The sequence below is a fragment of the Schistocerca piceifrons genome, chromosome 4 (assembly GCF_021461385.2).
Source record: "Schistocerca piceifrons isolate TAMUIC-IGC-003096 chromosome 4, iqSchPice1.1, whole genome shotgun sequence".
Lineage (NCBI taxonomy): Eukaryota > Metazoa > Arthropoda > Insecta > Orthoptera > Acrididae > Schistocerca > Schistocerca piceifrons.
This window is the reverse complement of record NC_060141.1, coordinates 817,285,787-817,311,161: the sequence shown is the minus strand read 5'-3', so window position 1 is coordinate 817,311,161 and position 25,375 is coordinate 817,285,787. Positions and strand designations below refer to the sequence as shown.

Sequence of the window (25,375 nt, the reverse complement as noted above, 5' to 3'; positions counted from 1 at the left end):
GCTTAAGGTGGGTTGGGGTTGATTTTGGGGGAGGAGACCAAACTGTGAGGTCATTGGTCTCATTGGGTTAGGGAAGGAAGCTGGCCGTGTCCTCTTATAGGAACCATCCCAGCATTTGCCTGAAGCAATTCAGAGAAAGCTTTTCTTTCTCTCCTCAGTGCTTGCATATAACAATATACTGGATATTGACCCACCCTAAGGGAAATGCAGGCTTACTACTTACATTCAAGAAAAATGACTCTCACCAGATAATGGCTTCAGCAGTGATCTTTTTAATGACCGATACTACTCTATTATACCATTTAATTGTAAACTGACATTTTTCTACATTTGTAATTTTCATTGTGGGAAGTTAATATTGGCCTTTTTGTTTCTTACACATTACAGAGATTTTAATGATCAGTAATACGAGGGTTGACTGGAAAGTAATGCCTCCACCTTCGTAACTCTTCAACAGTCAGCAGCATTGGTATGCAGCGTACTGGCTTGTTCCGTAGCTTCTTCTCTACAGCTCCAGTTGGTGGGAAGCCTCAGCAGTGAACGGTTGTATTGTTAGAGTGTAAAGCATGGAACACAGCGCAGACGGTCGGTCAATGCGATGTAAGCAACGTGCAGTCACTGAATTCTTGACAGCAGAAGGTGTCATCCCAAAGGAGATTCATCAGAGAATGAAAGCAGTTTGTAGTGATTTTGTTGATGTGAGTACTGTGCGTCATTGGGTGAGAAAGTTTAAAGATGTTGAGGCGAGATCAACTGACCTGTGTGACAAACAAAGAGTTGGACGTCCTGTGACAGCAAAATGCTGACAGATTGATTCAGGACGATTGTCGTATCACTCAGAGAGAAATTGCAAGCACAATTGGCATTTCACAAGGACATATGAGTATGTGGTTGTGGAAACAGAGTGTCGACTTCTTCCGTGACAGCTTCAGAAAACTTTTTCATCACTGGCAGAAATGTATCCAATTGGCTGGAGATTATGTTGTGGAAAAGTGAATACTGATAATTAAAGATCACATTCTAACAAGGGAACTTCCCCATCGCATCCCCTTCAGATTTAGTTATAAGTTGGCACAGTGGATAGGCCTTGAAAAACTGAACACAGATCAATCAAGAAAACAGGAAGAAGTTGTGTGGAACTATGAAAAAAATAAGCAAAATATACAAACTGAGTAGTCCATGTGCAACATATGCAACATTATGGACAAATTAATCTGAAGAGCGCCATGGTTAGCGTGAGCAGCTGCGGAGCGAGAGGTCTTTGGTTCAAGTCTTCCCTCGAGTGAAAAATTTAATTTTTTATTTCCAGACAATTATTATCTGTCCGTCCGATGCGATCACTTTTTTGGGAGTGATTATCACATCCACAAGAAAACCTAAATCGGGCAAGGTAGAAGAATCTTTTTACCCATTCGCCAAGTGTACAAGTTAGGTGGGTCGGCAACATATTCCTGTCATGAGACGCACATGATGCCACCAGTGTCGTATAGAATATATCAGACGTGTTTTCCTGTGGAGGAATCGGTTGACCTATGACCTTGCGATCAAATGTTTTCGGTTCCCATTGGAGAGGCACGTCCTTTCGTCTACTAATTGCACGGTTTTGCAGTGCGGTGGCAAAACACAGACACTCAACTTATTACAGTGAACAGAGATGTCAATGAACGAAAGGACAGATCATAACTTTGCGAAAATAAAGAATGTAAACTTTCCACTTGAGGGAAGACTTGAACCAGGGACCTCTCGTTCCGCAGCTGCTCACGCTAACCACAGGACCACTGCGCTCTTAGGCTGAAGCTATCCTTGATGTTGCCTATCTTGCACATAGACTACTCAGTTTGTATATTTTGCTTATTTTTTTCCATATTTTCACACAACTTCTTCCTGTTTTCTCGATTGATCTGTGTTCAGTTTTTCAAGGCCTTCTCGATTGATCTGTGTTCAGTTTTTCAAGGCCTATCCACTGTGCCAACTTATAACTAAATCTGAGGGGGGTGCGATGGGGAGGTTCCCTTGTAAGGATTATTTCAGTGTTTAATTTATTAAAATATTCCCATCCAAACCCAATTAACAAAGGTGGAGGCATTACTTTTCATTCGAGCCACGTATATTCTCTTTCGCTGTTTACAAGTCTGCCAATGCTGCAGTAACTTTCCACTTCTGTGACTGTAGAAATCAAATACACGAAGTTCTGAGGCAAACAATCCCTGAGCCAAGCACGGAACACATCTTCATCCAAAAATGAACTTCTTTGAAGGTTGTTTCATAGTGTGCGGAATAGGTGAAAATCTGAGGGCACAGATCATGTGAATAAGGTGGGTGCAGAATGACTTCCCAACCCAACTCCTGTTAGTGCTTTTTCTCAATCTAACAGAATGCGGGCAGGCGTTATCATGGAGTAACATCACTTTACACTATCTTCCTGGTCATTGTTCTTCGGTAGTATGTGCACACAGGGTATAGAAGAGCAGTGCACTGGTGGAGCTGTCATTTGTAAAACGTTTCTGATGTTATTATGGCCACTAAACAAACTCATAGCAATCGGGATATCAATATGCAAAACAAAAACACTACAAACTTATGGGCCAACCTAATGTATGTGTTTTCTAACTCTTTGTACCTGTAACAATCTTAAATTACTTTGTACTGTGTGTGTGTGTGTGTGTGTGTGTGTGTGCGTGCATTTGTGTAGGAATTTTTTTTTTTTTTTTTTTTTTTTTTTTTTTTTTTGCACCTGTCAACAACTCAATGCTGCCATTATTTGGTGGGTTGTCTCTTTCATCCCTAAAGCATTTTAAATCCCGAAATAGCTTTTCTTGCCATATTTGTACTAATTATTATTTATTCATTTATTTATACTGTTACATAAAGCAAATTATGACCTGTGGCTTTTATTTTTCTTATTCTTCCAGAATTGTTTCATCATTTCGCTACGCTTAGTTCAATGTTCATCTGATCACTTTCTTCTAGGTGCCTTGGGTTTGTCTTCTGATGAAATTTCCCAGCGTAGACATTATGTCTGCAGATGTTTCTATCTTTGATGTCTGTTGGAGAGATTTTGGCATTTCTTAGATCAATTTGGACCTGTTTTAGTCCAACTGTTGTCATTTTCATTTTCAGTTTCTGTAAGTACGTGAACGTTTTCTTTGTTAGTCAGTTGTCATCTAGTCTCATGAAGTATCCGTAGAATTTCAGTCATCATTTGTGGAAATTGGTTTTGATGTTGGAATATTTTTATGTGACTGAGTGTGGTTGTAGACAGTATCCTTCGTTTGTGAGTTTTGAGCCATGAATTTTACAGATGAATTTTCTTTCAGCTTTTTTGATATTTTCGAAGTCTCCTTCGTAATTAAGATTTAGAGTCGCGCTGGCGTAGAGTATTTCAGGTTTGGTAACAGTCGTGTAATTTTGAACTTTTGTGTTGATGTTTATGCATTTTTTGTTGTGGATGCTTGCTACTTTCCCATATGCTTTCTGTATTTTGAGTTCATGTGTTTTTTGTGCTAATCTTTCTGTACCTATAGGCTCAATAATTTCTCCTAACTACTTGAAGTGGTTAACCTTGTTTACTATGACATATTTTGTGATTTAATTTTGTGTTTTGATGTGATTTGTAGCCATGAATTCAGTTTTGGAAAAAGAAATTTGCAGTCCAACTTTCTCGGCAAATTCTTTGAGGACTTCAATCTGATGGATTGCTGTTTGTTCATTACTAGAGAGGATTGCGAGGTCACCAGTGAAGGCTAGGCTTGTGACATCTATTTTATCCTTTTCTTTTCCTAGCCTGATGGTTCTCCAGATGTTTCGATTTTTCAGTCCTTTTTCCCATTCTTTGATGACTTTGTCTAAAATGATATTGAAAAGTAGCGGAGAGAGGCCATCGCCCTGCTAGCGCCAGTCTTGATGGAAAAAGGGTGTGAGATTTCTCCGTTGAATTTGACATTGGCGGTTGTGTCTGTATGGATTTGTTAGATGAGACATTGTGTTTTAGGATCTAGATTGTTTTCTTTGAGTAAATTAAACAGGGATTGTCAGTCGATGGAGCCATAAGTTTTCTTGAAATCGACAAATTTGTAGATGGTTGGGAGATTTCATGTAGCTCAGATTTTCAGTGTAGACTTCAGGTTGAAAATTTGTTTGTTGCCTGATCTGTGAGGTCTGAACCCTGCTTGATATTCACACATCAGTGGTTCAAGTTGTTCTTGTGTGCACTGTAAGAGACAAGCGGAGAAGACTTTGTAAGCAATGGAAAGGAGGGAGCTCTGTAGTTATTCACATCAGATTTGTGTCCTTTTTTGTGAATTGGGTGGATGAGTGCGCAATTCCAGTCATCCGGGAGGTCTTCAGTTTGCATTACGTCCTGAATGATCTGTGTGATTTGTGATGTGGTGTCGGATTTCTTCTTGTGTCTGTGGATAGGCATCGGGTTTCGTGTAACTTGGGGATGTGTGTGGGAATCGTTTGGACGGTTCAGGACGATGAATACTGTTGGAAACGTAATGTGCAAGTTCTTTGCACTTTTCTTGGTTGGTGAGTGCGAGTTTCACATCTTTTTTCTTGAAGGTCAAATTTTGTGGTAAGTAACCTTTAATTCTGTTAGCAAAAGCTCTATATTATTATTATTATTATTATTATTATTATTGTAGAAGAATGTGAAGTAACAGTCATCTTACAACATACAGGACAGAGGTACAATTGTTCATTGTTTTTTACATTATGAAGATCAAATGTGTTGCTGACTTCTTTACTAGTCCAAAGAAGTGTATGGAACTCCTTACAGTCACGTAACTCAGGAAATCACCAACTACTTTTGAGTTTTTAATTGCTTTATTCATTTAAAAAGACAGTTTTTATGCTTTATCAAGATACAAAATCGATGAGCTATTTCTTTTCACTTCTTCCTTGGAAACACTGAGACAAATTGCTTATAAAACATTGTAGAACACAAAACTCCTTATTCAAATTTTAAAAAGAATTCTAAGAAATAGTAGGAAAGATTCAAAGGATTTTGTTAATGTGGTATTTACACCACAACACAAAAAGGTAAAAAATGTGTGTCATTTTATGGTCACAGCTGAATAAAATGGCATATTCTCAAGATAATCATAAAGACAGCTTTCGTGATTCTTCATAATGACGACGTCCCCCTTAGCATTATCTTCAACTGTTGTGCTGTCCAATTTTATTTCACTAATACTGTAACAAAACAATGTCATAACTTGCATTTTCTATGTGATATAAATACAAAAATAGGAGAATTTTGTTACTTTTATTATTTGAGAGTGACACAAAATAAATTAAAATACCTACTTTGTTAAAAGTTCTTCTGAACCAATTCTGTAATCATTATTTATCAATTCAACGCTATGAACATCACATTTTATTCCATAATATTTGCAGTTTAGTATTGTTGAGTCATGTAAGTACAGTTTTGCCCCGCCAAAAACCTGTAAATTAAATGTTTTTCACGGTTATAACAAACAGCACCATTTTTGATAAGTCACACATTTAAGGAAGCAGAAGGAATGTTTACAATGCAGTTGCCAATTGCTGAAATATTGGTCTGAATTAAAAGGTAACTGAAATGTACGAGGGTGGTTTGAGAAGTTCTCGGAATAGCCACGACAGGTCAGCACTAGCGCAATGAGTTGTTATTGTAACATTCATTGGACTGTTGGCTGTAAACACATGTCATGTCAGTGCTCTTGGAAGAGAGCTGTGGCAGTGACGTGCCTCTGTTGTTGTTCCCACATAGTGATTATATATAACACAATTTCAAAAACCAAGACGAAAACTTACAACATGGAAAGCACCCAACACAGTGTGGGGAGAATTTCAGATTGATCATGTGGCCATATCCAAGAAAAATTCGCGGGAAATTCTAAATGTCAGAACACGTAAAGGAGTCTTCGAGTCTGATCATCATTTGCTACAAGTTAAGATTAGGCCAATCCCAAGACTGAAACAGACAGCGCAAAACAAAATAGTCAAACCTGATCCGGAATACTTGAAGATAAACAGGGATAAAATCGTTGAAGAAATTAATAGGCACTCAATAGACACATGGACAGATCTGGCGAAGACAGTTCAGAAGACTATGTGCTGGGGACAACCACCTAGAAAACGCAAACATAGGTGGTGGAACGCAAAGTGTGATGAAGCCATTGAGAGAAGAAAGCAAGCATGGGACAAGTTCAGTAGCTACAGAAATTCAGAAACATGGAAAGAATTTCACGAAGTTCAGAAACTAGCATCGAAGGAAATCAGAAGGGAAAAACGAGCATATGACAATAACAGACTAAAAGAAATTGAGGAAGATTTCAAAAGAAATAACACAAGAAATTTTTACAGAACTTTCAAAGAAAATATTAAGGGCTATCAACCCCCTAGCCTCTGCTTCCGAAGAACAGATGGATCCCTGGAAACAAACACAAAAGAAAACTGTAAAATTCTCAAACATTACTTTGATAAACTTCTTAATTGCAAAAAACCTACAGGAAAATTAACATTCCAAAAGACCACATCTAATGCCGATTCTGATCCACCCACAATAGAAGAGATAGACGAAATCATAAAACAAATGAAAAATAACAGAGCTGCCGGAGAAGATGGTATTATCGCCGAGATCTGGAAACTCCAAGATGAAAACATCACCAAAAAAATCCATAAGATTATCTCCGAAATTTGGATCACAGAGAAAGTGCCAGAGGAATGGAAATGTGCATTGATCCATCCGTTACATAAAAAGGGTGATAAGTCAGATCCAAACAATTACAGAGGCATTTCGCTAGTACCAGTTACATACAAAATTTTCTCTAAGGTGCTATTAAACAGACTAGAACCACAAGCAGATCTGCAAATTGGGGAATACCAGGCAGGCTTCAGAAAAGGGAGATCATGCATCGAACAGATCTGGAACTTCAGAACACTTTTGAAAGTCAGACAGGCAAGAAACACTGTAGTTACCTTTGTGGACTTTAAAAAAGCATATGATTCCATAGACAGACAGACACTCTTTGACGTACTGGAAGAATATGGTATCGACAGAAAAACCAGGGCACTTATACAACAGACGCTTACAGACACTACCTCCAAGATTAAGTTCATGGGAGAAATTTCGGAACCCTTCCACATACACACAGGTGTCCGACAAGGAGACGGGCTCTCACCAATCCTGTTCAACATGGTGTTAGACAAAATTATCAAGCAGTGGGAGGAACAAGTTAAAGGAATACAGCTGGGAAGAACACGTGAAACCAAAACAATCATAAAATGTCTGGCATTTGCAGATGATATAGCCATACTCAGCAATAATACACAGGAGGCAAAGGAAGCACTGGAATGCTTGCATGAAATAGCTGCCAAAACAGGTCTGCAGGTATCTTACGAGAAGACACAATATATGGAACGACAGACCAACAATGTACACACCATGCATACGGTATATGGATCCGTAGAAAGAGTCGAAAAATTTAAGTATTTAGGGGAGTACATACAAATGGGAGGATCAAACAAGGCGGCTAACATGGAACGAACGAAGAAACTCCAGAAGGCATACAAACTCACATGGTCACATTATAATAAGAAAAGCATATCGAGGCAGGCCAAACTTAGGCACTACAAAACAGTTGTATTACCAGAAGCATTGTACGCGTCAGAAACAACCACAATTGGAGCATCAGGCATCATAGACACAGAAAAAATAGAACGCAAAATTCTCAGAAAAATATTTGGACCAATTCACAGAGATGGCGTATGGATGAAGCGACCTACCAAAGAGCTGTACCAGCACACTGACAGACGCGATCAGAAAACGCAGATTAACTTTCTATGGGCACATACAGAGAATGGACAACAACCGACTTACAAAGAAAATTTTTGATGTAGTAAACAGCTCAAGCAAGAAAACAAATTGGTATCATGAAATAGACGAAGACTTAAGGCAGATAGGGATCAACAGGCAAATGATAGGAGACAGGAAATACTTCAGAAACAAAGTTAGGAGTGCAAAATTTATTGTAAAGGAGATAAAGAAGAAAGGAACATTATGGACAGAGCAAAGGAAACAGGAGCACAGCCAAAGGATGAAGAGACTTTGGGAAGAGAAGAGGAAGAAAGGAAAGAAGTGAAAATTGTGTCGTCATGTGATTTTCGAGTTCAAACACTGTCCATAAGGGCAACAATGAAATGAATGAATATATATATATATATATATATATATATATATATATAAAAAGACAAAAACTCTTTGTCTTTAAATATGTCTGCTTGTGTCTGTATATGTGTGGATGGATATGTGTGTGTGTGCGTGAGTGTATACCCGTCCTTTTTTCCCCCTAAGGTAAGTCTTTCCGCTCCCGGGATTGGGATGACTCCTTACCCTCTCCCTTAAAACCCACATCCTTTCGTCTTTCCCTCTCCTTCCCTCTTTCCTGATGAGGCACCAGTTTGTTGCGAAAGCTTGAATTTTGTGTGTATGTTTGTGTTTGTTTGTGTTTCTGTCGACCTGCCAGCACTTTCATTTGGTAAGTCACATCACCTTTGTTTTTAGATATATTTTCCCTACGTGGAATGTTTCCCTCTATGAGGGTAAGGAGTCATTCCAAACCCGGGAGCGGAAAGACTTACCTTAGGGAGAAAAAAGGATATACTCGCACACACACACACACACACACACACACACACACACACACACACAAAAAGAGGACAAATTTAAAGGCAAAGAGTTTTGGCAGAGATGTCAGTCGAGGCGGAAGTGCAGAGGCATAGATGTTGTTGAATGACAGGTGAGGTATGAGTGGCGGCAACTTGAAATTAGCGGAGGTTGAGGCCTGGTGGATAACGGGAAGAGAGGATATATTGAAGGGCAAGTTCCCATCTCCGGAGTTCTGATAGGTTGGCGTTAGTGGGAAGTATCCAAATAACCCGGACGGTGTAACACTGTGCCAAGATGTCCTGGCCGTGTGCCAAGATGTGCTGGCCGTGCACCAAGGCATGTTTAGCTACAGGGTGATCCTCATTACCAACAAACACTGTCTGCCTGTGTACATTCATGCGAATGGACAGTTTGTTGCTGGTCATTCCCACATAGAAAGCGTCACAGTGTAAGCAGGTCAGCAGGACTCTGCTTGTGTCTGTGTACGTGCGGATGGATATGTGTGTGTGTGTGTGTGTGTGTGTGTGTGTGTGTGTGTGTGTGTGTGTGTGCGCGAGTGTATACCCGTCCTTTTTTCCCCCTAAGGTAAGTCTTTCCGCTCCCGGGATTGGAATGACTCCTTACCCTCTCCCTTAAAACCCACATCCTTTCATCTTTCCCTCTCCTTCCCTCTTTCCTGATGAGGCAACAGTTTGTTGCGAAAGCTTGAATTTTGTGTGTATGTTTGTGTTTGTTTGTGTGTCTGTCGACCTTCCAGCACTTTTATTTGGAAAGTTACATCATCTTTGTTTTTAGATATATTTTTCCTACGTGGTATGTTTCCCTCTATTACAATCATATAGATAAAAAATAGAGGGAAACATTCCACATGGGAAAAATATATCTAAAAACAAAGATGATGTGACTTACCAAACGAAAGCGCTGGCACATCGATAGACGCACAAACAAACACAAACATACACACAAAATTCAAGCTTTCGCAACAAACTGTTGCCTCATCAGGAAAGAGGGAAGGAGAGGGAAAGACGAAAGGAAGTGGGTTTTAAGGGAGAGGGTAAGGAGTCATTCCAATCCCGGGAGCGGAAAGACTTACCTTAGGGGGAAAAAAGGACGGGTATACACTCGCACACACACACATATCCATCCACACATATACAAAAACAAGCAGACATATTTAAAGACAAAGAGTTTGGGCAGAGATGTCAGTCGAGGCGGAAGTGCAGAGGCAAAGATGATGTCGAATGACAGGTGAGGTATGAGTGGCGGCAACTTGAAATTAGCAGAGATTGAGGCCTGGTGGGTAACGGGAAGAGAGGATATATTGAAGAGCAAGTTCCCATCTCCGGAGTTCGGATAGGTTGGTGTTGGTGGGAAGTATCCAGATAACCCGGATGGTGTAACACTGTGCCAAGATGTGCTGGCCGTGCACCAAGGCATGTTTAGCCACAGGGTGATCCTCATTACCAACAAACACTGTCTGCCTCTGTCCATTCATGCGAATGGACAGTTTGTTGCTGGTCATTCCTACATAGAATGCATCACTGTGTAGGCAGGTCAGTTGGTAAATCACGTGGGTGCTTTCACATGTGGCTCTGCCTTTGATCGTGTACACCTTCCGGGTTACAGGACTGGAGTAGGTGGTGGTGGGAGGGTGCATGGGACAGGTTTTACACCGGGGGCGGTTCAAAGGATAGGAGCCAGAGGGTAGGGAAGGTGGTTTGGGGATTTCATAGGGATGAACTAACAGGTTACGAAGGTTAGGTGGACGGCGGAAAGACACTCTTGGTGGAGTGGGGAGAATTTCATGAAGCATAGATCTCATTTCAGGGCAGGATTTGAGGAAGTTGTATCCCTGCTGGAGAGCCACATTCAGAGTCTGGTCCAGTCCTGGAAAGTATCCTGTCACAAGTGGGGCACTTTTGTGGTTCTTCTGCGGGGGATTCTGGGTTTGAGGGGATGAGGAAGTGGCTCTGGTTATTTGCTTCTGTACCAGATCGGGAGGGTAGTTGCGGGATGCGAAAGCTGTTGTCAGGTTGTTGGTGTAATGGTTCAGGGATTCCGGACTGGAGCAGATTCGTTTGCCACGAAGACCTAGGCTGTAGGGAAGGGACCGTTTGATGTGGAATGGGTGGCAGCTGTCATACTGGAGGTACTGTTTCTTTTTGGTGGGTTTGATGTGGACGGACGTGTGAAGCTGGCCATTGGACAGGTGGAGGTCAACGTCAAGGAAAGTGGCATGGGATTTGGAGTAGGACCAGGTGAATCTGATGGAACCAAAGGAGTTGAGGTTGGAGAGGAAATTCTGGAGTTCTTCTTCACTGTGAGTCCAGATCATGAAGATCTCATCAATAAATCTGTACCAAACTTTGGGTTGGCAGGCCTGGGTAACCAAGAAGGCTTCCTCTAAGCGACCCATGAATAGGTTGGCGTACGAAGGGGCCATCCTGGTACCCATGGCTGTTCCCTTTAATTGTTGGTATGTCTGGCCTTCAAAAGTGAAGAAGTTGTGGGTCAGGATGAAGCTGGCTAAGGTAATGAGGAAAGAGGTTTTAGGTAGGGTGGCAGGTGATCAGCGTGAAAGGAAGTGCTCCATCGCAGCGAGGCCCTGGATGTGCGGGATATTTGTGTATAAGGAAGTGGCATCAATGGTTACAAGGATGGTTTCTGGGGGTAACGGATTGGGTAAGGATTCCAGGCGTTCGAGAAAGTGGTTGGTGTCTTTGATGAAGGATGAGAGACTGCACGTAATGGGTTGAAGGTGTTGATCTACGTAGGCAGAGATACGTTCTGTGGGGGCTTGGTAACCAGCTACAATGGGGCGGCCGGGATGATTGGGTTTGTGGATTTTAGGAAGAAGGTAGAAGGTAGGAGGTAGGAGGTAGGGGTGCGGGATGTTGGTGGGGTCAGGAGATTGATGGAGTCAGGTGAAAGGTTTTGCAGGGGGCCTAAGGTTCTGAGGATTCCTTGAAGCTCCGCCTGGGCATCGGGAATGGGGTTACCTTGGCAAACTTTGTATGTGGTGTTATCTGAAAGCTGACGCAGTCCCTCAGCCACATACTCCCGACGATCAAGTACCACTGTCGTGGAACCCTTGTCCGCCGGAAGAATGACGATGGAATGGTCAGCCTTCAGATCACGGATAGCTTGGGCTTCAGCAGTGGTGATGTTGGGAGTAGGATTAAGGTTTTTTAAGAAGGATTGAGAGGCAAGGCTGGAAGTGAGAAATTCCTGGAAGGTTTGGAGAGGGTGATTTTGAGGAAGAGGAGGTGGGTCCCGCTGTGACGGAGGACGGAACTGTTCCAGGCAGGGTTCAATTTGGATAGTGTCTTGGGGAGTTGGAGCACTAGGAGTAGGATTAGGATCATTTTTCTTTGTGGCAAAGTGATATTTCCAGCAGAGAGTACGAGTGTAGGACAGTAAATCTTTGACGAGGGCTGTTTGGTTGAATCTGGGAGTGTGGCTGAAGGTGAGGCCTTTGGATAGGACAAAGGTTTCGGATTGGGAGAGAGGTTTGGAGGAAAGGTTAACTACTGAGTTAGGGTGTTGTGGTTCCAGATTGTGTTGATTGGATTTTGAGGTTTTGGAGGGAGTGGAGCTGGAACTGGGAGATTGAGTAGATGGGAGAGACTGGGTTTGTGTCCAATGAGAGGAGGTTGAGGTTTGCTGGAAAGGTTGTGAAGGGTGAGTGAGTTGCCTTTCCGTAGGTGGGAAACCAGGAGTTTGGATAGTTTTTTAAGATGGAGGGTGGCATGCTGTTCTAATTTGCGGTTGGCCTGTAGGAGGATGATCTGAACAGCCGGTGAGGATGTGGGAGAGGAAAGATTGAGGACTTTTATTAAGGATAGGAATTGACGGGTGTGTTCATTGGCTGAGTTGATGTGTAGGTGAAGGATTAGGAGGGTGAGGGCAATGGATTGTTCAGTTTGGAACTGCCACAGTGTTACACCGTCCGGGTTATCTGGATACTTCCCATTAACACCAACCTGTCAGAACTCTGGAGATGGGGACTTGCCCTTCAGTATATCCTCTCTTCCCGTTATCCGCCAGGCCTCAACCTCCGCTAACTTCAAGTTGCCGCCGCTCATACCTCACCTGTCTTTCAACAACATCTTTGCCTCTTTACTTCCGCCTCGACTGACATCTCTGCCCAAACTCTTTGCCTTGACAAATGTCTGCTTGTGTCTGTGTATGTGCGTGTGTGCGAGTGTATACCTGTCCTTTTTTCCCCCTAAGGTAAGTCTTTCGGCTCCTGGGATTGGAATGACCCCTTACCCTCTCCCTTGAAACCCACATCCTTTCGTCTTTCCCCCTCCTTCCCTCTTTCCTGCCGAAGCAACCGTTGGTTGCGAAAGCTAGAATTTTGTGTGTGTGTTTGTGTGTCTATCGACCCACCAGCGCTTTTATTTGGTAAGTCTCATCATCTTTGTTTTAGATATATTTTTCCCACGTGGAATGTTTTCCTCTATTATTTAATCACTGCTCGAATCTTGAGATATATATATATATATATAAAAAAAAAAAATCAAGATTCGATATACACTCCTGGAAATTGAAATAAGAACACCGTGAATTCATTGGCCCAGGAAGGGGAAACTTTATTGACATATTCCTGGGGTCAGATACATCACATGATCACACTGACAGAACCACAGGCACATAGACACAGGCAACAGAGCATGCACAATGTCGGCACTAGTACAGTGTATATCCACCTTTCGCAGCAATGCAGGCTGCTATTCTCCCATGGAGACGATCGTAGAGATGCTGGATGTAGTCCTGTGAAACGGCTTGCCATGCCATTTCCACCTGGCGCCTTAGTTGGACCAGCGTTCGTGCTGGACGTGCAGACCGCGTGAGACGACGCTTCATCCAGTCCCAAACATGCTCAATGGGGGACAGATCCGGAGATCTTGCTGGCAAGGATAGTTGACTTACACCTTCTAGAGCACGTTGGGTGGCACGGGATACATGCGGACGTGCATTGTCCTGTTGGAACAGCAAGTTTCCTTGCCGGTCTAGGAATGGTAGAACGATGGGTTCGATGACGGTTTGGATGTACCGTGCACTATTCAGTGTCCCCTCGACGATCACCAGTGGTGTACAGCCAGTGTAGGAGATCGCTCCCCACACCATGATGCCGGGTGTTGGCCCTGTGTGCCTCGGTCGTATGCAGTCCTGATTGTGGCGCTCACCTGCACGGCGCCAAACACGCATATGACCATCATTGGCACCAAGGCAGAAGCGACTCTCATCGCTGAAGACGACACGTCTCCATTCGTCCCTCCATTTACGCCTGTCACGACACCACTGGAGACGGGCTGCACGATGTTGGGGCGTGAGCGGAAGACGGCCTAACGGTGTGCGGGACCGTAGCCCAGCTTCATGGAGACGGTTGCGAATGGTCCTCGCCGATACCCCAGGAGCAACAGTGTCCCTAATTTGCTGGGAAGTGGCGGTGCGGTCCCCTACGGCACTGCGTAGGATCCTACGGTCTTGGCGTGCATCCGTGCGTCGCTGCAGTCCGGTTCCAGGTCGACGGGCACGTGCACCTTCCGCCGACCACTGGCGACAACATTGATGTACTGTGGAGACCTCACGCCCCACGTGTTGAGCAATTCAGCGGTACGTCCACCCGGCCTCCCGCATGCCCACTATACGCCCTCGCTCAAAGTCCGTCAACTGCACATACGGTTCACGTCCACGCTGTCGCGGCATGCTACCAGTGTTAAAGACTGCGATGGAGCTCCGTATGCCACGGCAAACTGGCTGACACTGACGGCGGCGGTGCACAAATGCTGCGCAGCTAGCGCCATTCGACGGCCAACACCGCGGTTCCTGGTGTGTCCGCTGTGCCGTGCGTGTGATCATTGCTTGTACAGCCCTCTCGCAGTGTCCAGAGCAAGTATGGTGGGTCTGACACACCGGTGTCAATGTGTTCTTTTTTCCATTTCCAGTAGTGTATATATATATTCACGACCTTTCCAGCAAACCTCAACCTCCTCTCATTGCACACAAACCCAGTCTCTCCTATCTACTCAATCTACCACTTCCAGCTCCACTCCCTCCAAAACCTCAAAATTCCAATCAACACAATCTGGAACCACAACACCCTAACTCAGTAGTTAACCTTTCCTCCAAACCTCTCTCCCAATCTGAAACCTCTGTCCTAACCAAAGGCCTCGCCTTCAGCCCCACTCCCAGATTCAACCACACAGCCCTCGTCAAAGATTTACTGTCCTACACTCGTACTCTCTGCTGGAAATATCACTTTGCCACAAAGAAAAATGATCCTAATCCTACTCCTAATGATCCAACTCCCCAAGACACTATCTAAATTGAACCCTGCCTGGAACAGTTCCGTCCTCCGTCACAGCGGGACCCACCTCCTCTTCCTCAAAATCACCCTCTCCAAACCTTCCAGGAATTTCTCACTTCCAGCCTTGCCTCTCAATCCTTCTTAAAAAACCTTAATCCTACTCCCAACATCACCACTGCTGAAGCCCAAGCTATCCGTGATCTGAAGGCTGACCATTCCATCGTCATTCTTCCGGCGGACAAGGGTTCCACGACAGTGGTACTTGATCGTCGGGAGTATGTGGCTGAGGGACTGACATACCAACAATTAAAGGGAACAGCCATGGGTACCAGGATGGCCCCCTCGTACGCCAACCTATTCATGGGTCGCTTAGAGGAAGCCTTCTTGGTTACCCAGGCCTGCCAACCCAAACTGTGGTACAGATTTATTGATGACATCTTCATGATCTGGACTCACAGTGAAGAAGAACTCCAGAATTTCCTCTCCAACCTCAACTCCTTTGGTTCCATCAGATTCACCTGGTCCTACTCCAAATCACATGCCACTTTCCTTGACGTTGACCTCCATCTGTCCAATGGCCAGCTTCACACGTCTGTCCACATCAAACCCACCAACAAGCAACAGTACCTCCATTATGACAGCTGCCACCCATTCCACATCAAACGGTCCCTTTCCTACAGCCTAGGTCTTCGTGCCAAACGAATCTGCTCCAGTCCGGAATCCCTGAACCATTACACCAACAACCTGACAACAGCTTTCGCATCCCACAACTACCCTCCCGACCTGGTACAGAAGCAAATAACCAGAGCCACTTCCCCATCCCCTCAAACCCAGAACCTCCCACAGAAGAACCTTAAAAGTGCCCCACTTGTGACAGGATACTTTCCGGGACTCGATCAGACTTTGAATGTGGTTCTCCAGCAGGGATACGACTTCCTTAAATCCTGCCCTGAAATGAGATCCATCCTTCGTGAAATCCTCCCCACTCCACCAAGAGTGTCTTTCCGCCGTGCACCTAACCTTCGTAACATCTTAGTTTATCCCTATGAAATCCCCAAACCACCTTCGCTACCCTCCGGCTCCTACCCTTGTAACCTCCCCCGGTGTAAAACCTGTCCCATGCATCCTCCCACCACCACCTACTGCAGTCCTGTAACCCGGAGGGCGTACACGATCAAAGGCAGAGCCACGTGTGAAAGCACACACGTGATTTACCAACTGACCTGCCTACACTGTGAAGCTTTCTATGTGGGAATGACCAGCAACAAACTGTCCATTCGCATGAATGGACACAGGCAGACAGTGTTTGTTGGTAATGAGGATCACCCTGTGGCTAAACATGCCTTGGTGCATGGCCAGCACATCTTGGCACTGTGTTACACTGTCCAGGTTATCTGGATACTTCCCACTAACACCAACCTGTCAGAACTCCGAAGATGGGAACTTGCCCTTCAGTATACCCTCTCTTCTCGTTATCCGCCAGGCCTCAACCTCCGCTAATTTCAAGTTGCTGCCACCCATACCTCACCTGTCTTTCAACAACATCTTTGCCTCTTTACTTCCGCCTCGACTGACATCTCTGCCCAAACTCTTTGCCTTGACAAATGTCTGCTTGTGTCTGTGTACGTGCGTGTGTGCGAGTGTATACCTGTCCTTTTTTCCCCCTAAGGTATGTCTTTCGGCTCCTGGGATTGGAAGGACTCCTTATCCTCTCCCTTAAAACCCACATCCTTTCGTCTTTCCCCCTCCTTCCCTCTTTCCTGACGAAGCAACCGTTGGTTGCGAAAGCTAGAATTTTGTGTGTGTGTGTTTGTGTGTCTATCGGCCCGCCAGCGCTTTTATTTGGTAAGTCTCATCATCTTTGTTTTAGATATATTTTTCCCACGTGGAATGTTTCCCTCTATTATTTAATAACTGCTCGAATCTTGATTTTTTTTAATATATATATATATATATATATATATATATATATATATATATATATATATATATATATATATATATATATATATATATATATATATATATATATTTAAAAAAAAAAAAAAAAAAAATCAAGATTCGAGCAGTGTATTCTCCAAATTGGTGTGAATGTCCTTTGCTTTCATACCTTTCTTTACAAAGTACTTAATCACTACTGGGAGACTCTGCTCCTTCATATTCAACTGTTGCCAAGTGGACAAATGAATTTAAATTTGGTTGGGAGAGCTATATGAAAATCTGCAGAGTGGTCAGCCAAGATGTGTCACTATTCCAGCAATCATTGCGAAAGCGCACAAAATGGTCATGGACGATCACCGATTGAAAGTGCGTGAAATTGCTCGTGCTTGCAAGATGTCACCTGAAAGGGTACATTACATTTTAACTGAAGAATTAGAAATGAAAAAATTATTTGCAAGATGAGTGTCGTGACTCTTGATGCACGACCGTACACATGTGCCGTTGCCATGGCAAAATTACACGAAGTAAGGTATAAATTGTTGCCAAACCCGTCTTATTCACCTGATATGGCTCAGCAGGACTTCTATCTCTTCCCAAATATAAAAATTTATCTTGGTGGATGAACATTCACTTCAAACGAAGAATTGATAGCCGGAGTTGAAAACTATTTTGCAGGCTTGGAGGAAACTCATTTTCAAGATGGGATTGAGGCACTGGAACATCATTGGACCAAGTGCATTAATCTACAAGGGGACTACATTGAAAAGTAAAAAATAAAGTTTCGGTGATGTAAGTATTTTTTTTTTTATTCTGTTCCGAGAACTTTTCAAACCACCCTCGTAACAAATGTTCTCAGCACACTTGTCACATTAATTACTGATGAAAATCAGAACTTTCCACATTGTCCACAATTGTCATTGTCACAAAAGCAACTGAGTGTCAGAATAGTAACAAAATTTCACCCCTGTATCTGATATAGTAGTGCCACTATGACCAGTAATTACACTGGTGACAACGATGAAACATCACTCACAGCATCTGCTGCTATCACAGTATATAACATGGAACGTACTCCTATGTGATCTCTCTGTATCAAGTGCCTGCTTCCATACACTACTGACTGCAAATACCATCTATTTATTACAATTATTCACACACATTCTAATTTCCACAGCCTCATTGCCCATTGAGTTGTAGTTGTTTAAAGTGTGGGGTAGAATATGTGTCAGCACAGACAGGGTTTTGTGCTTCTTCATTACTTTGTGATTTTTCAGGATTTCTGTACAGTATGTAATGTTTATGTTCAATACAGCTCTAGTTAGAATAGTTTGTCCCATGTAACTACTGCCATATTTATGTGGTATATTGTAAGCTTCTGTGATCTGAGGCCATGACTATTCATTCTTCAGAGGGCACAACAACTCTGTGGTTGTCTTAGGCGGCTTAAAAACAGTTTTAACAATGTTTGTATTTGAGATATGTCAGATTTTATACAATGTTGCTCCACAGAACAAAAGGAATGTCACGCTATGGCTTGTCATGTTGCTTTAGAAAATTTGGTTCATTTTTTATTACAATAGTTGACTTGATTTTATATGCCTGATAGCCAATTTGTTTGTAGACAGTGGTGTAGACAGTGGTCACATGGTTTATTTTTGTTCTGAGATGCTTCTACCCCAATATGCTTTTAGTATATCACTGTGGAAATGGAAGGAATGTACCCTTTTTTGGATGTTCTGGTTGAGTGTTAAGCTGGGTCAGCCCAGCCGTTTGGTGTATCATAAACCGATCCTCTCAACACGCACAATTTCCATCATCCTGTCAAAAAGAGAACTATTTGGATACTCTGATACATAGAGCTAACAGCATATTGTGTAGAATCATATTGGTGCCAAAATAAACTCTCTGTGTCTAAACAAAATGGGCTGTTGGGCACAGTAAATCAATTCCTGCGGTCTCTACAAAATACATACTGAAATCAACTGAACCAACTTAACAGGATCAGCACATGATATTCCTTCTATTGCTTGGAGCAAAATTGAGTAAAAGCTGATGAATCTTGAACACACATGGGATTAAAACTGTTTCCATAAAAGAAAAAAGAAAAAAAACTGATCAAGAGTTCCAGGTGTTTACAATATTTCCTGTAAATGTTGCAACAATTATATGGGACAGAATGTTGGAACTATTCCTCAACACTGTGCTGAATATAAGCAAAACACAAAGACAGACTAATGAATAAGCACAAAATCTTGTTCCAGTAAACACAGATTCTAACCCCACTACCAACAAATGGACCTCAATGATCAGTGAGGCTATGAAGATTAAAATGTGTGTGAACAACTTTAATACAGATATGGGATTTGCACTAAGGAATGGATGGAAGCAGACATTTGATCAGAGATATTGCTCAGAGTATGTCTCAAATTATATATTGTGATGGAAACAGACACACACAGTGATATCGCACCATTTGTGCCACCTTCAACAGTCAGTTGATATCCTGATGATGAAAAGGCTGAAAAATGTCAGATGTCCAGATTTTCATCAATGTCTAATGCTACAAGTGCACTGAGAACATTTAATAATAAAAATATTTGCCAAAAGACATCACTGTTATAAAATGTAACTTGGTTTATGATCTCTGTTACAATATAAACCTCCACATAACAATTCTTTTATTGAGAATAAAAGAAAGTAAATTTATATATGGAAATGGCTTTGGTTTATACAAAGTTGCAATGGTACATGTGATGTAGCTGTCACATGTGTAACGGCTAAAAGCAAGAAAAGGATAAGTTGTCTGATGGAAGCTGAAAGCATTGCAGCTTCAAGAACCCTTAAGCTACCCTGTATGTCAGGGGCACTCATAACATCGACATAACATTGCAGCCAGATGATATACGAAGTCATTGTTATTATGCAAGAAATGTGATAATCAGTACACAGTATTAGCTGTGCAATGGTCATTGTAAGGGGATACTTTCCATCGCAGACGTAAAGACGTCACACATCAGGTACATTGGACATGAGGTCTTTCTGACAAACTTGCACTGACAATGAACAGCTGTGTTATTCACGGGGACTTGCTGAATGTGAGAACCACAAGTCTAGGACTGCTTTTTACAGTTTCCAAAGAGCCTTCGATGAATGTGTACAAGAGTTTGTCACCTGTGCAGCTGCTACGGCACAGACTCACACCACAGCTACCTCACTGACTGAACACTTTTTGAATTACAAGTTGATGTGTATTACTCCAGATATCAGAATGCAAAGCACAGAGTTGGTGGAAGAATGGTGGCATATATGTTAGGTTAGCATGAACTGTGTGTGATAAAACGCTTAAACCTAACACTAATGTACCACAGTGAGGGGATATCCTGCCTTGTAATTAACAATATTAGATACATTAAATGGCACAGAAAAGAGAAACGTCTCTGAAAAACAGAAATATGTCAATATCAAATACAAATTTAAATGTTACGAAATGATTCCTACACATATTTGTATGGAAGTAAAATGTGGACAACGAACAGTTCAGGCAAGAATAGAATAGAAACTTTTCAACTGATGTGCTACACAAGAATACTGATGATTAGATGGGTAGATTGAATAACTAACGAAGGGGCACTGAACTGTATTGGGGAAATAGGAAACTGTGGCACAACTTGACTAAAAGAGGGATCGATTGTTAGGTCACATCCTGAGACAACTGTGGAGAGTAAAAACTTCATAGAAAAGCCAAGGTTTCAGTACAGTAAGAAGGTTCAGATGGATTTAGTTGTGGCAGTTAGTCGGAGATGATGACCCTTATACAGGATGAACGCCTTTGGAGAGCTGCATCAAATCAGTTGTACGACTGAAGACCGTAACCAGAAAAACAAGAAGACAATGTCGTCCTGGTTGCCAAAATGCAGAAGCAAAATTTTCCTGGTATACTGATGAACACTTATCCAGTTGCTTTTATATAGAATACCAGTAATAAGAAGGGAAATCCCTGTTAGAGCTCAAGACAACAAGCAAAGGACTGCCATGGCAATTAGCCTTATCTCCCTTGCTATCCAACAAGTTTATGTCTGACCTACATGTCACTTTCTCACAAACTGTAACAGTTCATAAGAACTAATGAAAGTTGAACAGTACAAGTATTAGTAGTTCCAAGACATTTGGCAGTGCCTTCACATTTCTGAAATTCTGTATTTATTGCCACCACACTTCACTAATTCCCATTATATTTAACTCTGACAATATTTAAACAAAATACAATGCAATGCACATGTGTCAGATTTGAAGTTTTCAAGTGGTCTAAATGCCTCAGCAATGAAATTTCATCTACTTTTTCATGATTGGTTGTAACCAGCTGCTTAATGGCTGACACACTATGACAGACATATTTCACTAGCACATTGCACTGAACAGAACAAAATTCAACAAGTGATTTAGATAAAAATGCAAAAGTGAGGAGTAATGTTATGTACACTACAATTACATGTTTATATGTAGCAAATGATGAAAAACACAAAAACTGAAGAAAAAAAAAAAACTGTGCCAGTGCAGATAAATATGTAGTACTCATAAATGCTACCAGAATGAATGCAGTGTCAAAAGATAAAGAATGGGTAAAAATGTATTTGCAATGGAAATTCATTTCATAGTAGTTGTGGTTTGATGCAGCTCTCCATGCTACTCCTGTGCAAGCTTCTTCGTCTCCAAGTAACTACTGCAGCCTACGTCCTTCTGAATCTGCTTACTGTATTCATCTCCTGGTCTCCTCCTACGATTTCTACCTTCAACGCTTTCCTCCAGTACTAAATTGGTGATCCCTTGATGCTTCAGAACATGTCCTACCAACCGATCCCTTGTTCTAGTCAAGTTGTGCCTCTTCTCCCCAATACTGTTCAGTGCCTCCTCATTAGTTAGGTGATCTACCCATATAATTTTCAGCATTCTTCTGTAGCACCACAGTTCAAAAGCTACTATTCTCTTGTTGTCTAAACAATCATCCATGTCTCACTTCCATACATTGCTACACTACATACAAATACTTTCAGAAATGACTTCCTGACAAATCTACACTTGATGTTAACAAACTTTTCTTCTTCAGAAACACTTTCCTTACCATAGCCAGTCTACATTTTATATACTCTCTACTTTGACCATCATCAGTTATTTTGCTCCCCAAGTAGCAAAACTCATCTGCTACTTTAAGTGTCTCATTTCCTAATCAAATTTCTCAGCATCACCTGATTTAATTCGATTACATTCCATTATCCTTGTTTTGCTTTTGTTGATATTCATCTTATATCCTCCTTTGAAGATATTGTCCATTCCATTCAACTGCTCTTCCAGATTCTTTACTATCTCTGACAGAATTACAACATCGTCGGCAAACCTCAAAGTTTTTATTTCTTCTCCACGGATTTAATTCCTACTCCAAATTTTTCTTTTGTTTCTTTTGCTCCTTGCTCACTATACTGATTGAATAACATCGGAGATAGGCTACAATCCCATCCGTCTCAATCCCTTCTCAACCACTGCTTTCATTTCAAGCCCCTCGAAACGAGATGGTCTATTCCTATTGCACAGAACGCGGTCGGCCGCTGGCTAATCCACAACCGCACCCACTCTTGTACTGCCTCGTCTCACAAAAACTGACGTCCACACACGTCTTTCCTCGGGTCGCCAAAGATTTTAAACCGCTCTGTGAAACATACGAGCTGTGCGTAGAATATCGTAGTATTTCCTAAACAAATCGTTGAAGTGTAGCCTTTGCCCGATTGGCGGTGTAAGGGCGGACGTTATCGTGCAACAATATGATGCCTTTCGACAGCCTCACTGGGCGTTTTGACTTTATGGACACGTTGCAGATTCTGGAAACTGTCTACATAGTGCTGCACATAGATTGTGTTCAACACTCAAGGAACACTGCTCCACGTGGACATGTCAAATGATGCATCCTCTCATCTCAGTGTCCATGGATTTGTTCAAAAAAGAGCACTAAACTCTAAACAAAATACTTGCCAAGCCTTTCAATCAGACCTTTTTCTAGTTTGCCACATAACACTCACCTCTTCCTATCCAATGCCCTCTTCATTATATCAGTTACTTGGGTAATAATACACTACTGGCCATTAAAATGGCTACACCACGAAGATGACGTGCTACAGACGCGAAATTTAATCAACAAGAAGAAGATGCTGTGATAGGCAAATGAATAGCTTTTCCGAGCATTCACACAAGGGTGGCGCCGGTAGCGACACCTACAACGTGCTCACATGACAAAAGTTTCCAACCGATTTCTCATACACAAACAGCAGTTGACCGGCGCTGCCTGGTGAAACGTTGTTGTGATGCCTCGTTTAAGGAGGAGAAATGCGCACCATCATGTTTCCGACTTTGATAAAGGTCAGATTGTTGCCTATTCCGGTTTATCGTATCGCGACATTACTGCTCGCGGTGGTCGAGATCCAATGACTGTTAGCAGAATATCGAATTGGTGGGTTCAGGAGGGTAATACGGAACACCGTGCGGGAGCCCAACGGCCTCGTATCACTAGCAGTCAAGATGACAGGCATCTTATCCGCATGACTGTAGCGGATCGTGCAACCATGTCTCGATCTCTGAGTCAACAGATGGGGACGTTTGCAAGACAACAACCATCTGAACGAACAGTTCGACGACGTTTGCAGCAGCATGGACAATCAGCTCGGGGAACACAGCTGCGGTTACCCTTGACGCTGCATGACAATCAGCTCGGGGACCACAGCTGCGGTTACCCTTGACGCTGCATCACATACAGGATGGTGTACTCAACGATGAACCTGGGTGCACGAATGGCAAAACGTCATTTTTTCGTATGAATCCAGGTTATGTTTACAGCATCATGATGGTCGCATCCGTGTTTGGCGACATCGCGGTGAACGCATATTGGAAGCGCGTATTCGTCATCGCCATACTGACGTATCACCCGGCGTGATGGTATGGGGTGCCATTGATTACACGTCTTGGTCACCTCTTGTTCGCATTGACGGCACTTTGAACAGTGGATGTTACATTTCAGATGTGTTACGACCCATGACTCTACCCTTCATTCGATCCCAGCGGAACCCTACATTTCAGCAGGATGGTGCACGGCCGCATTTCGCAGGTCCTGTACGCGTCTTTCTGGATACAGAAAATGTTTGACTATTGCCCTGGCCAGCACATACTCAAGATCTCTCACCAACTGAAAACGTCTGGTCAATGGTGGCCGAGCAACTGGTTTGTCACAATACGCCAGTCACTACTCTTGATGAGCTGTGGTATTGTTTTGAAGCTGCATGGGCAGCTGTACATGTACGCGCCATCCAAGCTCTGTTTGACGCAATGCCGAGGCGCATCAAGGCTGTTATTACGGCCAGAGGTGGTTGTTCTGGGTAATGATTTCTCAGGATCTATGCACCCAAATTGCTATCTGGTTTCTATGCAAATTGTAAATGTCCTTCCACTACCTGTGTTTTACCCCTGCACCTTCAGAATTCATAGAAATTGAGTTTGATTTAAACTTTTGAAATCAATGAAAACATTATTTAAAATGCCCGAGATTGAAGTTACATGATAAACATTGCAACTATGAGAGCTGTAAAAATAGCTTCAGTACAAAATGATATGTTTAATACAAAATGCTTGCTGACATTTGCCCACAAGATAAGAGCGTCAGATAATTTATGATGTCTGATAAACAACCACTTAGCTGTTGACTCCGGCATGTCTTCATTCTATGTTGGATGTCCATTGACTAGTTGTGTAATCTTCATTATTAATTGCCACTGTACTTGGATCCTTGAAAAGGCAATTTATTACACACGTGAAGTGAAGTACAACATTTTCAGTCCCCTCGTTGACTGAAATACCTGCAAGATGGCATCACACATGAAATGTGCTTCATCCAGTAAGCACACGATATGTATGACACTGCTGTGCACAATAATAATTTCTCCCTGTGTTCAAACATTTTAGTTCTCATATTAATTTAAGGCGAAAACCACTTTATGTATCATAGTCCGTGATGTGCATCAGAAAATGTTCACTTTGGTTACACGTGGCTGCACAGTCCAAACACCATAGCTTTTGTATTATTATTTTGTGACAAGAAGTTAATTTTTTTTTACTTCAGATTTACAGTACTTACTGTTCAAGCAGCAAGGTCAACTTGGAACAACTGCACTAATTGGTAGCTTTCACGGTGCAATAATTTACACTGAAAATCAGTTTAATTTATGCACCCATTAATTTTGCAGTCCATCCAACAAGGTGAAAACCATCCACTCCAGAAATAGATGACTCCACTGTCTGCATGTCACATTTTCAAATCCACCTTGCAAGGCTTCAGTTTGCAAGCAGTTTATATTTAGTTTCATGATCTATGGTGGACACTGCAGCACTCCATACCATTCACTGGAAAAGCAGTCTCAAGCCCCTAC

General features: G+C 42.4%; 1 protein-coding gene across 6 annotated transcripts in view; it reads right to left on the bottom strand.

The window, feature by feature from the left end:
* Nucleotides 1-4,829: 4,829 nt before the first annotated feature.
* The window catches only part of LOC124795113 (protein nessun dorma-like), a 224,006-nt gene continuing 203,460 nt past the window's right edge, over nt 4,830-25,375 (bottom strand). For 2 of the 6 annotated variants that reach the window (XM_047258967.1, XM_047258966.1), the window contains exons 8-9: nt 5,311-5,447; nt 4,830-5,196 (exon numbers count right to left, since the gene is read on the bottom strand). In XM_047258967.1, coding sequence (XP_047114923.1) covers nt 5,058-5,196; nt 5,311-5,447 — 276 coding nt within the window. In that variant the 3' untranslated portion in view covers nt 4,830-5,057. The remainder of the gene's footprint in view (nt 5,197-5,310; nt 5,448-25,375) is intronic. The other 4 variants (XM_047258968.1, XM_047258965.1, XM_047258970.1 and 1 more) reach the window with 4 other exon arrangements.